General features: G+C 33.6%; 1 protein-coding gene across 3 annotated transcripts in view; it reads left to right on the top strand.

Moving 5' to 3' along the window:
• Positions 1-13,979, top strand: part of LOC149087058 (uncharacterized) — a 292,357-nt gene extending 278,378 nt beyond the window's left edge. For all 3 annotated transcript variants that reach the window (XM_089231284.1, XM_089231285.1, XM_089231287.1), the window contains exons 3-6: positions 6,761-6,843; positions 10,490-10,629; positions 11,759-11,922; positions 12,835-13,979. In XM_089231284.1, coding sequence (XP_089087410.1) covers positions 6,761-6,843; positions 10,490-10,629; positions 11,759-11,922; positions 12,835-13,020 — 573 coding nt within the window. In that variant the 3' untranslated portion in view covers positions 13,021-13,979. The remainder of the gene's footprint in view (positions 1-6,760; positions 6,844-10,489; positions 10,630-11,758; positions 11,923-12,834) is intronic.
• Positions 13,980-16,234: the final 2,255 nt, after the last annotated feature.

Raw genomic sequence — 16,234 nt, 5'->3', positions numbered from 1 at the left:
ACAGAGGAGATAGAGATTTTCCTTCGCTAGAGCGTATATGTGCCGAACGGAACCGTGCAATGGACGGTGAACCGATCAGCTAATAGCTCATGGACGACGAGCCACCACATGGCTATATATATGACATGAATGTCGCTCTCCACTTTTTAATACAAGATATACGGAAGACTGGATGTCCATGAGCTATTAGCTGATCGGTTCACCGTCCATTGCACGGTTCCGTTCGGCACATATACGCTCTAGCGAAGGAAAATCTCTATCTCCTCTGTAGCTTAGTGGTCAGAGCACTCGTCCGGCAATCGAGGGACCCGGGTTCGACTCCCGGTAGAGGGAGAGATGAGTTTTTTCCTTCCTTTAAAAAATTAACATCTCAAATAATAAATATCTTCACAACATCCAGTCTTCCGTATATCTTGTATTAAAAAGTGGAGAGCGACATTCATGTCATATTATCCGTTACTCTAATAAGCAGCATCTGTTGCATAAATATTTTACAAAGTAGCGCACTTTTTAAAAAGTGCAATGACTTTGCCCCTGCTGAAAACCGGGAGAAAGCCTCCTTCATAATAAAAGATATGGCGTTTTACGGGGAGGGGGGGGGGGTTAGTGATTGCTGCCACGTCAAGAAAATACATCAATACATTTTTTTTTTTCAATATAAATTTCCAAATCATCAGTAATATCAATCCAGATGATTCATCCAAATCAATTCACACACGTAATTAATCTCTACTAAATACGTAAATACTTCCGGCCATGAAACCCTGTTTACTACGACCACGCGCATACCACAAGTAAATAATTATATCCCGTAGAAAAATGGGAAATAGATTAAAAATAAAATCATTCAAAAAAACGAAATAGAAACACAAAAAAGAAATGGACTTTTTTATCAGATTTCCTTCTACACGATGGTATTGAGGACAGACAAGTGATTTGAAACAGAAAAAAATAAATTGTTTTTACAAATGAAATACGAGAAACATATCAAAAAAATATGCTGATGATGCTGCTGCTGCTGGTTGCCGGGATTCCTCTGGTATCTTCAGTTCACATTCCTCATCTAAGACCTTTACCAAAAAAAAAAAAAACTCCAAAAAATAAATATCTAAAATAATAACGATAATAATAAAAAAAAAGCCGAATCTGTTTCTTATCTTTGCGAAGCGAATGCTTTGGTTACTTCATCATCGTCTAAGGAATTTTGATGTGTATACATACAACCGAGAAGAGATGAAATGCTAAAAACAAAATGGAAAAAAAAAAATCATTGGATCTTAGCCAAGGATATACGAAAAGGAGAAGAATTCACTCTCTGGAAGTCGTCAGCAGCAGCCGCCGCAGCAACTACGATATAATCATCGGATGGACAATGATGATGGTTGATGGCCCGTTGGTAATAGAAGTTATCAGGATTTAGTTGTGTGGTATCTTTTCTCGCTCGCCCCGTGGTGCCTTCATCTATTAGTGATATAGTATGCAAGCTATAGTGTCCGTCGTCCAAGTCGATGGTGATAGAGATGTGAATTATTGTTGTGGAGAGGTTACGCAAAAGAGGAAAAGAAAGATGTTCAATGCTAGGAAGTTTTCTCTTGGGATGTTCGAACACAGGATATCTACCGAGACTCCGTCCGGTCCTTTCCGATATGCTTCCGATGATATCACTGTCTTTGGTTGGAATGAGGTAAAGATTTGAATTTATGACGGGCATTAACCCATATTTGACCAGGCATTTAAGAAAAAAAAATCAAGTTGTTTGCATGGAATTCTCATTTGATCATTCATGAACTTTTCATTTCATGAGAATTAAGTTTGATTTTGCTTAAAATTTGAATTGCTTTGATATTGCTTAAAATGTGGTATCGATGTATATCTTTAGTCTAAATTTTTAAATGTCAAAGTAAGAGAAATACTGCTGAATGCAATGTTGGTTTTCTTAAATGATTCTTGTTAATGCAATAAGCATAATAATGAATAAATCATAATGAAAAACGCGCTAGTAATAAATAAAACTTCTATTAAGAGCTTAAGGTATCCGACCTAAGCACTTTTCTATAAAATGGTTCTGGAATGAAATTTAATATCACTTTTTGATAGAAAGTGTCTTAAAATAGTGAAAACAATAATAAATTTTGTACTACTTATGTAGATTAATAAGTAGTAATGTGTAAGTTAGCGCAGTATTCGAAACACCATTACGGAAAATTCAATGAATGGAATGTTTTGTTATTTTCACAGTGCATTCAGATAATAATGGTGCAGGTCATTAATCAAACTTTAAAGGAATATATGGTATTCTCATAAGTTACACTCAAATCTATTCATGTCCGTGTGAATTTTTTGTGACATTGTATCCTACATACCGTCTATAAAACACTGTAATGAGACATATATAGGTGATAGATCTTAGATTTTGGTGCAAAACCTTGGAAATATATAGTAAAATATCATTAAAATTGTGTAATGATTCAATGAATAGATTTTTAAAAATCATGGTTCAAGCTGAAGTAAAGTGTCAAAAATAGAATTCTTCGTAAAACACGTTTAAATATTTTATTCGTGTATTACTCGTATGCAAAAATGAAACATTAAAGTGGACGTAAATTCGATTTTAAGCTTCGATTATAAGCAAAACCCACAAAAGGATTGGAATCACAAAAACGATAGGGCTTTCATAAAATGTAAAATAAATAAATAAAAATTGATATTTCCCTTCCAAAATTACCTTTTTGACGTCGTCGGATTCCTTAACACCAACATCTTTGAAAGTACTAAATTTTTATGGTCCGGGATTTTTCACTTTACATAATAATTACCTACTTAAGGGCATACTTCTTCATGAGTTTTTATTAATAACGGGAAATAGCTTTCTTGGACAGGTGTCAGTCACTCGCATAGTGATTTTACGGTATAATTAGAAAACAAAAACGAATGGAGTATAGAGAGAGAGAGAAAAATTCTCAAATAAATCGGGTTTTTTATGTCGATTTTTAAATAGAATTAAAATTTTATATTAATTATTAGGTTCTGAAATCTTCCGTTTTTGAAATCTCGATATATTTTTGATAATTAAGTTTCTCGAACTTCCTTGTATTCTTGAACCAAGTAAAATATTTTACGATTAATTAATATAGTTATCTTCGATACTTGTATTAGAGTCATTATCAGACTAACACCCCGTGAGTGTTACATTCATTTTTCTTCTTCTTTCTTTTTTAAAGAGGCAGACATTCATTTTGTTCCTACGTACGTGTCTATTATTTTCGCGAGCCCAGAATAGATTTTTATATTACGCGTTCACCTATGCGTTATAGGAGTTTTCACAGTGGCGTATGCCATCCTCGGAAAGAAAAATAAATCGTTACATAAATATTTTCACACGTCTTTGAAGTACTTGAAGTGGAATTTTCTCTTCCGACGTGACTTAAGAAAAAAATAGAAAAAGAACCAAGAAGTTTCTACTCGTATGATTGGCACACGTCCTATCATGGATGAGGACAAGGAGGACAGATCCTCTCTTTTTTTTCGCTTCCTTCAAGAAACTTTCTTCCTAGGAATAGGCTTTTGACCTTTGACATTTGAATTACTACGGATACATGTGTACTGCAGAAAAAAATTTGGTTGTAACGACACCTCAGTTATAACGTCAATAATTGATGGTTCTGACTAATTCCCCGTGGAGAATTAATGTAAGTAATTTGTAACGTTAACCCCCGTAATGTTAACGAGCCTTGTTTATAATGGCAATAAAAACGCAACGATCTATACGTTATAATGACATATTTTTATCGTTGTTCCGTATTATTCGTCAAATGTAAAGCAATAATATATCACGTAGACGGGGCATTTCATAATTTCGACTTTCTTGACAATTTTTATTTGAAAAGGACCTCTTCTCTACAACAAAGCATATTCATAACATCAAACTTGGTTATAACGACAAAATTTCGTGAAATCTCCGATGTCGTTATAACCGAGTTTCATTGTATATCCGTACATCAAAAATAAAAACATATTTTATGAAAGAAAGTAAGATTAATATTATGCAATTTATTATATAAGAAAAACAAATTCCAGCTCTTAGAAATAGACATCAAGTTCACCCCTTGTTTCTATTACATACTGAAAATAAGTTATAAATTTATATAAATTTAAAATAAGTCTTCTGTTTATAATGATATATAATACTTTTAGTAGATTCTGGATCACATTATCGGATCTGATTCACTATCGAAGGATTATTCCGGTTTTTGTTTCTGTTGCGGCACATGTACTTATTTTTGATATTTTGTAAATAATAGCTCAGTTCAAAAGTTCAATATCCCTTGAAACCAAGAAATTAAATTCAAACTAATTCAAACATTTCGAAACTACTTTTACTTATAAAAATATAAACATATTTTATGGAAGATAAACTAAAATCTTTATTATGCAATCCATTATAGAAGGAAAAACAAACTCGTTCTCGCAAATAAACATCAAATTTATCTCTCTTGTTATTCATACTTATAACTTAAAATAAGTCTTCCGTTTATAATGATGTATAATACTTTTTGTAGATTCTGGATTATCATATCTGATTCGCTATCGAAAAGGATTATTTCGATTTTTGTTTGTTTCTTAAAACTGTAGGATCTACTTTTTTTTTTTATTATGTTCTTTAAATATTAGTTCAATTCGGGAGTTCGGAATCCCTCTGCAAACCAAATAAAACCGTTTTTAAGAGATTGAAGTTAATATTTAAGTAGCTCTCCACGCAGAGAATCTTGTTACATGTTTTTCTTCGAAAAAGCCCCCGTATTATCCGAGTTGGTACCGATTCTATTACATCAGATTTTCGAGAATATACTGTAGTTCTCAGAACGGATTTCTCAATTCTCTAGGAATAGCGTAGAAGATAAATAACGGAATATGTTTTTCACCATTATTGGAATTAATTTTAATCCTATATTTCGGTTATTTTTCTTTCGAAAATGGAAAGAGGATCTTCTCGTCATTTCTTGCAGGTCACTGCACTTTTAATATAAAGCTTTCTCGTTGTTATTATTATTGTTATGCGATAGCTATAAATAAAACTAAAAGAATTCCATTTATTTTTGGTCTGTAAACGTTACGATGATAAACAAATGAAGTTCGTATTGGGAACGCAATTGGCACGTGATGAAGTTTCTCATTATTTTTGTGAGGCTTTTGTTTTCTTCTTCTTCACGGATTCAATCTTCAACTAATAAATGAATAACTTATTTTTTTTCCTCATTTCATGTAATACATATCAAATGATAATGCAAGAAATGAGATACATAGAACTCATTAAATACTTGCCGGAAGGGTTTCTAATTTTAGATGCTTTATTTGAATACTTCAGGTCCTGTTCAAATATGCTGAAAAAATTTTAATTAGATTTTATTTCTATTATGTTCCTCATTTGAAAGTATTCGTTTTTTTAATATTCGCGTTCTTCTGTAATTAATGGTTCATTCGTAGTATTAATAACATAATATGTGTATACACTTGATTATTTAGAAAAAAAAATTAATAATTCTTAATTAGACGGAATTTTTATGCTTCATTTGAAATTTTTTCCTCGACTGAATAAATGCGGTTTATATTTGTCACTAGTTTTTATATGAATAATGTAGAAACAATGCACTGTTTTATCTTCTTTTTTTTTTCGTGGTTGGAATACATTTAATAATGTGTTAATTACAATACAAATGTGTCATATTTTTCTCATATTCTTCGGTGTCACACATGAAAAATTAATTTTATAATTTGTATTATTGGCTATATTGTCCAAAATGGTCCGCACACAACCATATTTAATATATTTTTTATTAAAAAATTTAATTTAAAAATATTTTTCTTACAACATTCATCTGGTTTAAATATGTTTTTTTTAAATTATAATTGAATTATGAGAAATATTTTTCCTTGAATGGCAGCAAACGAAGAATGAAATTTCGTGATAAATTATCAAAAGTTTTTCCATCATAACGAATTAAAAATTTAATAGATATTTTAATAAATTAGATTTTTAAACGATTCAATTGTCATTGATTTTAATAACTAATAATTTTATCCATTTTAAGAATTATTTGAAATATAAAAAAATTATTGTTTCTAAAATCAAGAAAGTTTAGATCATTTTTGTTTCGAGAAATAGCCAGGATATGCTTATAAATTTTAAAATTGAAATTTGTTTCATTGATTTTCATAACTTATTTTAATTAATTGTTGTTGAAAATAGTTGATAACTATTATTGATAATTATGGGATGGGTACTAGTTATTGATAATTATTATTCATTTTATCGATTGATAATTATCATTGATTTTATTAATTATTTATTTTAATAACTTATATTCATTCAAATACATAAATTATTTGAAAATGTTAAAAAAATTCTAAACGATAATCGAAATAAATTCTTTCCCGAACATAATCAAAAAATGATAATCACAATTACATGATAATTCTGAATAAAAACAAAAAGGTAAATTCTAATTTTCCTAATTAATAGCACATGTTCCCAAGTCCATTCTCGAACGGATATTAAAATGGTTATTATGCATTTGAAATTAAACCACGGAAGTAGAGCTCCCATTAATCAAAGGAATCGCTCTTTCAAAGTTGCCACATGAGCATTTCCTTTCAGATCTATAAATGCACGCGCTCACATGGTATTCGGTTATGTGATAATCCTGGGAGTGAATAACAGTTTTACTCAGATTTCTTTTTTTTTTTATTATTCTTTTTCCAGCCTGTAACGAAGGCGAAATCTGCAGATGGGGCTCCATGCAGTCGAGAAGATGAAGACGTCAAAAAGAAAAACAGAAAAACTTTGTAAGCATCTTTTATTATATCTCTTCTTGTCTTCCCACTAACTGTCTCTAATTGCCTGCGAAAACATCTCTTTGACCTTCCCTGTAATTTTTCTTTTCCTTTCTTTTTTTTTTCCTTTATGTGTTTATTTCATTCCTTCTCTGATTTTATTTGTGATTGCAATGTACAGGGATACAATCCTCAACGAACGAACGAGATATTCCCAGGATAAATCATATTCCCCGTGTTCTTGGTATCATTCATCAGCTGATCGTTGATCATTTCCTCGCACGAGTGTGTTATTTAATACGTGCAATGGCGAAATTGGACCGAGACCTTTTGTTTGCAGACGATTTCAAACTGATATACAGGGTGTCCTGTAGCCGCTGTGGTGGTCGAGTGGTCACAGTGACGGACTCGCTTCACGAGGATCCGGGTTCAAACATCACCTCCTAGAGATAGGCCTCTGCACTGTTTGCCATAAACGTCATTCAGACTACCTAGCAAGTTTGCCAAATTTGGAAAACAACATCCTATTTCGTTTCTTCTTATTTTGGTGTTGAATCTTCCTGATTGGCTCAAAAATTCCGCGTAGTGATTGGATGTGGGGCATAGAAATCACCAATTCTGAACCTGATCATTTCTTTTCCTCGCAACGATAATACTGGCACGAGCAGGGAATTTTTTCCCCTGAATATTCTGAGGGAAAATGGACTGCTTACTGACGTCACAAGCTGAGTGCGGAGGCCTTCTATCTCTAGGAGGCTCTGGTTCAAACCCCACCGCCGCCGCAGTGGTGGTCGGCTGAAGTTGGTTTTCTGCGGTTCCCAACTTCGACGCTCGAATGCGAGCCGATCTCCCCGTTTAAAAGTCTCACCGCTGAGAACAGCAGGCCTACAACGTTACAATTATTCATTCATTACACTTCACTCACTCTGAGTTGAGAAAAAACTCATCTTTTAAAAAATTAATTGCAGATGGCAGCACTACACATAACAAGCATTACACAGAAACAAACTTCATAGAAGGTTCACTATACGTACACACACATTCCAACTTTTTACCAATTCGTTCGAAGTTCCGCAGAGGAATATGGACGGTGTTGCATGTCTGATTTAATTGTAGTAGGTTGTCCTGTAAGTGCTAATGCGGGCTTTATTCCATCAACCGTCCGTCGTTGAGGTATAATTTAAATTTAAAAAATGGTCAAAAGGTGTTCAAAATTACTTTATTTTCAGATTAAGAATACAATGTGTGACAAAATAAAAATAAAAATCTGAATCTTTATACGGTCCTCTTGTCTTCCGGAGAGGAATGTAGAGTAACGGTAAAGTAAAACCTTTCTTTTGCGACACAGACGGGACAAAAAAAATTGTCAGTAAAAGAAGGGTGGCCGTTAATCAGGAATTTGAAAAATGCATACTTTTATTGTACAAGGGAATTTATTATTTGGCCGTGAAAGAGGGCTCACCGGTAAGAAGGGTATAACACCATCAAAGCTTTATTCTTCGCACTCAGCATCCTCGTTCACATACACGGTTTACAACCGTGAACTGATTGTGGATTAGGAGCGCAGGGATTCTCAGTGTTCCCAAGCAGGAGTCCTGTCAACTCCACCTTTGGGGGGGGGGCATAACGTCAGTGTCCCTAGCCGACTCATGAATTATAACTCGTTTATTAGAAAAATTATTATTTGTAATGAAATTTAAACGAAAGAGGAAAAAAAAAAACTTAAGAAAAAAATTTATATATGATTTTGATACGATATTTTGATGGGGATTTTTTTTTTTCAATTTTTTAGGGGATTTTTTTTTTAAATTTTTTAGGGGATTTTTTTTTAAGTTTTTAGGGGATTTTTTTAAAATATTTTTAAAGATTTCTTAGGGCAATGACATCCGGGCCTTGATGGTGACTGTTTCAAGATAGATAAATTTTAAAATTTACCTTTAAAAAGAAGACCATGTAAAAAACAAAATTAAATATCACCCACGCCGAGCTTAAATATTGATGTCTGGTTCTGAGAATCGTGATAAATTACTTCCCCTTCGACAACAACAACAAATGTTTGAGAAGAATTTTCCAACATTACGAAGAGCTTAGCAATGTCTGTAATATTGAAAAGCAAGAGTGTAGATGATTGCACTGTACTTCCGGCAACGCCGAAAAGAGATTGAAACTGATCACGGAAGAAACCCAAAAATCAAATAAACATTCTCGAAGAATCCTTCGGCGATTTTCCGAAAACATCTTCCCCTTCTGAGGGCTCTTGACCTATTCATATCGACCTTGCTAAACTTCAAACTTACTGCTCGACACGAGGGACTCGGGTCGCTGAACTATCATATAAGTCTGTATTTTCACACTAGAGGACTCTCCTTAAACTTGATATTAGTTTCTGAAACACATTTATGTCTCAAGTTTTCAAGAATCTTATAAATCTTTCACTAGAAAACATTGTAAATTGCATTTTTAATTTTTTTTTTCCATGGTTACATTCACTAATACAGTCGAACACTCGTTAGTGCGTCAGCCGGTTAACACGTCACTCCGCTTACCGGGTCAGTTTTTGGAAGTCCCAATTGTCCTCAGGCAGGAATTGGCACACAGCTATGGCTTACTCCGTTTAACGAGTCACTCCGCCTACTAAGTCATATTTTTTGCTCTCCCAAGAGTGACTCATTAACGAGGTTTGACTGTATATCAAATATTAATGTTCATTTAAGTTCAATAATAGTGATTTTATTCTCATTAATTTTTTTAAAATCCTGGAAAAGGCTAAATACCATATTCAATTCATGCTGGGTCTGATTTTTACATAGGCTTTTGCCTCTAAATCTCTATTCGGAATATAATCGTCGATTAACTACACATCTTTGGGGGAAGGGGTTTCTAGTGCATGCTCAATCCGAGGATTCTCGTGTCATTTAATTATGAAATACAGGGTGTCCGAACTAAAGATATTCAAAAGCAATTGCTTACAACGGGAGAACCACATGCAAATGCAAAGGCCACAACGGGCAAATTACCCAACAAGGTGACTGAAAAAAGATGTCATAAAAAATATGGATGTCAAATGTAACACAAAAAAAAAAAAAAAAAAACAGCAACCGAATATACCCAACCACAGAAAACTAACTTCAGCCGACCGCAGCGTCCCGACGTGTCGGTTAGCCCAACATCTTCGGAAAGCGTATTGAAGCAGCTGTCGGCAGTGCGCATCCGTGACCTTTGTAGCGAGCTCTTATAAAAAATACCTGGAGCAATGCTTTTATCGATAGTGCATCAGCACTTTTTCATAACTAAGCATGTGTGGTTCTGCCAGTATAAGTAATTAATTTTTGACACCTTCAGTCAGGACACCCTGTATATTAACTTCTCGACCCAGAAATAAGTGTGCCAAAGGAGTTGGCTTGTTGGTCGAAATGTACAAACACACAGACGTTAGAAATGTGTTTCCTGCTGTCAGAGGATAATCCTAAATTGCAACTATTTTTCAATGAAGTCTTCCAGCTACACACACACACATATCATTTATCCCCTTTCGGTGTTCATTTCATGTCTATTCCAGAACAAGTAAAAAACACCACCACTCTTCTCATTCCTATTTGTTATATTATAACTATTTCTTATTATTTATATACTTACTTTTTTTTTATTCCCAATTCAGGGCTCAAGACATGAAGATGAGGCTGAGTTTTCTCCGACGAAGGCACACTGACAGCTCTCTTCAGCCGTCATCGGTGAGGCCATCGCCCGAGGAAGCTCACAAGTGGGCCGAGTCCTTCAACGAGCTTACGAACAGCAAATGTAAGAGACGTTTATACTGTTTTTTTCCCCCGTCTCGGTCAGTGTATCTTCGAGTGTATTTAACTCTTCTAATAGACGCATCATCTCAGCAACAGCTGCAACTTAATTTTTAATGGATGGATTAAGGACGGATGAATTAGGCTTTATTCTTAAGAACCCCGATGATGTAATTTCTTGAGAGAAGAGAAAGCTGTTTCTCTTGAGGAAAAATTAGGGTTGTTTGAATCGAAATGCTCTTTATTTCGCTTCCTATTCACGTAAATCTTATCACTTATCTGTAATTGAAAGGTGATTGAGATCTATTTATTTTTACATTTGCTTCTTCAAGCTATAGTGGTTCACTCCATGTACTGGGTGTTTCAATTGACTCCCTAACTTTGAAATGACAACTTCGAAACAGTTATAGATAGAAAGATGAAATATGCGGTATGTTTGATGGGCAGGCCTGGAACTTGAAACACACCGGTCTACGAAATTAATTATAATTTCAACTTTTTAGATTGCGCCACAGTCATTTTATTTCACTACTTCTTCCTGTAGACCCAGTTGAGGTCATTCTTACGGTGTGACTTCTCAAATGCTCTATCAGCTTGAATAGTTCATCTGTGAGGCATACGCATCCATTGCGGTAGCGACATTGCAGGGATGAAAAAAAAAAAGTGGCTTCAAACTCCATTCTTCACTTTTGTCATTGCTAAGCAAGGCTACTACCATTTCGAATCAATCGTTTTGTAATTTGACTCATGATTTTGAAGACAATATCACCCAGAAGTGTAAAAGATATTGATTGCACTGAGACTTTGATGCCATCAGTTATCCAAAGCTGTAACTATTTCCTCATACGGTTTGATAGAAATCTAGGCCTACCCATTAAACGAGCTACTTGTTTTATTTCTCTACCATGTCACGATATACAAGTTATGTTATTTAAAAGTGGGGGGGAGTCCTTTCTGAAACATCACGTATACAACTTCAGGTAAATCAGAGCCAAAATCCAAAACAAGAATAACATTTTGCTGATGAAATTTTCAAATTTTAAATAGCAATATCATGTCAGTGTGCAAGTTGTATATATTGCAGTGAATGAAAGATATACTAACAGTGGATATTATTTTTGTTTCTTGCACAGATGGTCTTTCCCTGTTCAGAGCTTTCCTTTCCAGAGAGTTCAGCGAGGAAAACATAGAATTTTGGCTCGCATGCGAAGACTTCAAACGCACGCGGGGCAACAAATTGTCTTCGAAAGCTCGCAAGATTTATGATGACTTTGTAGCTGTCCAATCACCAAAAGAGGTCAGTATCTCTCATAACTTACAATAATTTCTACTGCTCGGAAACATCAACTATTTAACATTTCGCAAACCCTATACTTACTTACACTGATCAAATAACATTCGTAAATTAAGTATCTTAGATATTCTCATATACACAGTGGTCAATATATAAAGTACGCAATATTCATGATGTGGCTATATCACGCATGCACGATGTCCTGAATTGGACAGACAGATTTTTAGAAAGCAATATCAGGAAAATTATTGGTTTTCAAAAAAGTAACTGTGGTAGCAGGCCAGAAAGTTTATTCGGGAAATACCTATCATCCTTAATGAAATTTTTTAAATTTCTTTAATTCTAAAAAAAATTGCATTAATTCATATACAGGGTGCATAGGTAACAAGGCGTATGGTATTTTACTGGCAAACCGTTGATGTTAGAGGCATACTTCCAATTAGAAAAAGTATCCAAATAACACGTAGTACAGTACTCTAGATATGTCATTCATGTTTCTAGGGGTTGTAGAGTTATGAAAATAAATACGTTAACTTTTTTATACGGTCATCCTGTGCTCAAGAACTCAATTGTAAAGTGTTTGCCCTGTCTCACCTGATGCCAACGAAAAAGCTTCCACGTTTCAAAAAACAGGGAAGAGAACAGCATTTAATGCGGGTAAAGCTGATGAAGAAAATTAGCATAATCTGTCTGGAGCGCTATCTGCATTTAGGATTTTGCAACAACAACTAGACAGCTTCCTAAAGCTGTTGCAGGTTTTTCTGAGGAATCTGTTGCAGGAATTTTTCTACTTTTAGGCCACAAGTGTTTTTCTCACGTGCTTTCTGAAATAATATCAATCAATTTTGGGACACCTCTTATATGTAGACATTTATATTTATCCCGTGTTTTTTTTTTTCTTTTGACTTATTGCAGGTGAACCTGGACTCGAACATGCGGACAGCGATCCAAGACCGACTAAACAACCCGGATCGTCACGCGTTCGATTCCGCCCAGCGCAGGATACAGGGCCTGATGGAACAGGACGCGTACATCCGTTTCCTCCAATCCGAACTTTACACGGAACTCTTACAGTGTAGCCAAGACATGAGTAGTAGATGAACTCGTCGGCGGTTTCATTAATTAATTAAATTGGGATTATAATTAGTTATGAACACCGCGGAAATTCATTAACTTCATCCATTCCTAAAGACATTTTGTTTGTTTTGTTTTTTTTTCTTTCACGTATGTCCTCCGTATAATTGTCTGCGTGTGATTATGTGTCTGTTGTGACGAATATTTGTCGATACAATTGCATGCATTAAGAAAATGCCTTCCTTTCAAAATCAAAATTTACTTATAATCGAATCGATTATTGAAAAATAAAACTGAATTCATTAGAGGTGCTAATAATTCCAATTGTTAATTCCAATGTTTAATCATAATAATTAATGAAATATCTCCGGAAATGTTCATTCAACTGGAAAAATTTACGTTTTCGGGATATGAAATTTCTTGCTGTACAACATATCATTTGGTTGTAACTTCGAAAGGAAGGCATTTCTTTGATATAATATAGTGAAGAGTTGCGAAAAAAAACATTTTTTTTTTCCAATAGCTAGAAATTTTGTGATAGATTTATGTTTCAGCTACTGGAAGCTGGAACAAATATTTTCAGCTTGATACAGCGTTGTCCTTTTTTTTTTAAAAGACGAAAAATCAATAAATGAACCGTTTGTAATTTTGTATATCGAGTGAACGTGAAAATTTTCAGAAACAATCCTCCACTTTTTTCTTACTTGATTCCACTGAAAACTTTAAAAAAATAATACTAAAAAAATTTCTATAATAATTTATTTGATCTTTTTTTAAATAAATCCTTGTAAATTTTAAAATTGGTAACATATAAGTAAACGTTTGATCACGTAACTTAAAATCGTAACGTATAGGTTTTCACTCTAATATACAGGGTGTCCCGAAAGTTCGTGAATAGTTTGAAAATTCATAAAATTGAAGGAATCATATATGTGAATGGGGTTTGTGGAACAGTTATTCTCACACAAAATGGATTTTTTTTTTTTTGTACAGAAAAAAATTAAGTTCCAGTTTTTGTCGATAGAGGATGCTGCACTCAAGTCCGGTAGGAACGATTGAACCTGAACTTTAATCTATTCTTTATCCGAAACGTTCGCAAGACTTCAGCTGGAAATCCGTGGCTTAGGTAAAACAACTTCATCAATAGTGATTTATCCATCACAATGAAAACCTTATGTTCGCACCAGCGACAGAAAATTTCATAAATGACCTATTAATCGTACACCCTGCATTTTAGGATTCTGCTTTGCCTATTTCCAGTGATTTGCTTTCGTGGAGCTCCCTCTGCAGAAAATATTTGAACTAAATTTTATTTCTGTACGAAAAAAAAATCGCCCTTTGTCGCAAACCGCATTAGAATTTACCATTTCCTTCAACTTTTATGAATTTTTAAACTATTTACGAAATTACGAGACAACCTGTACATTGCAGTTCATCACACGGCTTTTGAACCTTTCAAATCATGAGTAACTTCTACGCCAGTCATCATATGAAGAGCACTGACACGTGCATAAATTCAAATTAGCAGAAATGCTTGTTGAAAGTGCTGTTTGATTTGCGAGGAGAAAATCGCTTACAAGCATTAGTCTCGCTCTGGCGCTCCCGTGCTAACGAGCAATAGCTTGAAGACGACTACTAGGCCTACATGTAATCCAGATTTAACTGTGAATAATATGCATCAGTATCTCATAATACCAATGAAATTTAGAATTGAGAATTTCAGTTGTATTTAAGTTGTTTTCAAAATATCTTCTGGAACCAAAACTGATCAACGCTGTACATCCAGGTAACGAATCGAGTAATTAACTACGTGTGACACTACTGCCTGTGTAATACATCAAATTGGGCTTGTTCTTTTATATTTATTTATTGCATTTACTGTATTTTATACTCATTTCATCTTCAAATATCCACAGCATAAAGCACACAAAAAAAAATACCAGCTATAGAAATTCCATTATTTTTACCATTTTATATTCAAAAAGAATATTGTTGATTTTCTCTTACTTTTGTACAAAATTTGAAATTTTTACTCCCATTGTGGGAAAATTTCCGGAGAAACATTTTTAAAAATATATACATGTATAATAATGATAGTTGAAATATGTACCGCATTCGAACCCCGAATGACGATAATGTTAGAAAATTTCTATAAATTTCGAGAATTTATGTGATTTCTCTAAAAAAAAAATCAAATTTGATGTTAATGGGTAAAAAAAAAACAACAGTATTTTTATATTCGGTGTAATAACATTATTATATAAATACAATAAAATAATAATAATGGTAATATAATTGCTGATGAAAAAAAAAATTCCTTCAAACTTTAATAGTAAGAAGTAGTATTGAGTAGTGAGAGTCCAATCGAGTCTCGTGTATAAATATTACATGAAAGTGTATTTGTTGTATGTACATATTGTACGATATTGTCTCGTAAGTTATCGCTGTGTAACTATGTGTGTTGTGTGTGTGTGTATTGCATCTGTGAGCATTTGCACTCCCAATTTAATATTGAAACTTTTTCTTTTTGCACGCACTGTGAAACAGCATTGAAATACTATTACTACTATTGATTAGCAAAAATGGATGTGCAACTTTTTTTTTTCAATGTTATGGAAGCTAATTTGTGCAGTTTTCAAGTGCAATATGTGATCAGTTCGTAGTTTATATGTATTATAGTAGAAGTATTGGTTATAATAAATAGTATGTGTGCTAAAAGACGTTGTTTTCTCTCTTTTTTTTTCTGTCTTGTATGCATAATTATTTTGGATTATTATCATTTGTTTTGAATCCTGATAAAAAAAAATTCATTTGGCGGCTTTCTTCGATAATCGTATGATGATGTGTTTGTTTTTCCAAGTATAGCTTATATTTTTGATATGGTACTGTATATGCATCCGTAGATTCATGAAGAAATAATTAAGCTAGGAACTTGGATTACCTCAAGAAATTGAAGTCTAAATGAAATGATATATTAGCAGTTAATGTATTTGAACCGCTTTAACTCTCTCACCGGCATTCACGAGATATCTTGCCCTCTTAGAAGGCTTTAATTTTATACAAATACAAGACCACAACAGGCAGAATGCCCAACGTGGTGGCTGAGGAAAAGATGCACATAACAAATATGGATGTCATATATTTCTAAAATACACCAACCCCAAATTCAAAATGTCATCATAAAACTAAAAACTAGAAAACGCGAAGAGACTTTTTTGAGAATTAAATTGAGTATTTTCTT

Source organism: Pholcus phalangioides, unplaced genomic scaffold (genome assembly GCF_987345545.1).
Source record: "Pholcus phalangioides strain wild (caught in Gottingen) unplaced genomic scaffold, Ppha-v1.0 ptg000004l_1, whole genome shotgun sequence".
Classification (NCBI taxonomy): domain Eukaryota; kingdom Metazoa; phylum Arthropoda; class Arachnida; order Araneae; family Pholcidae; genus Pholcus; species Pholcus phalangioides.
Note: the sequence above shows the minus strand (reverse complement) of the source record. Positions and strands in the feature narration are given on the sequence as shown.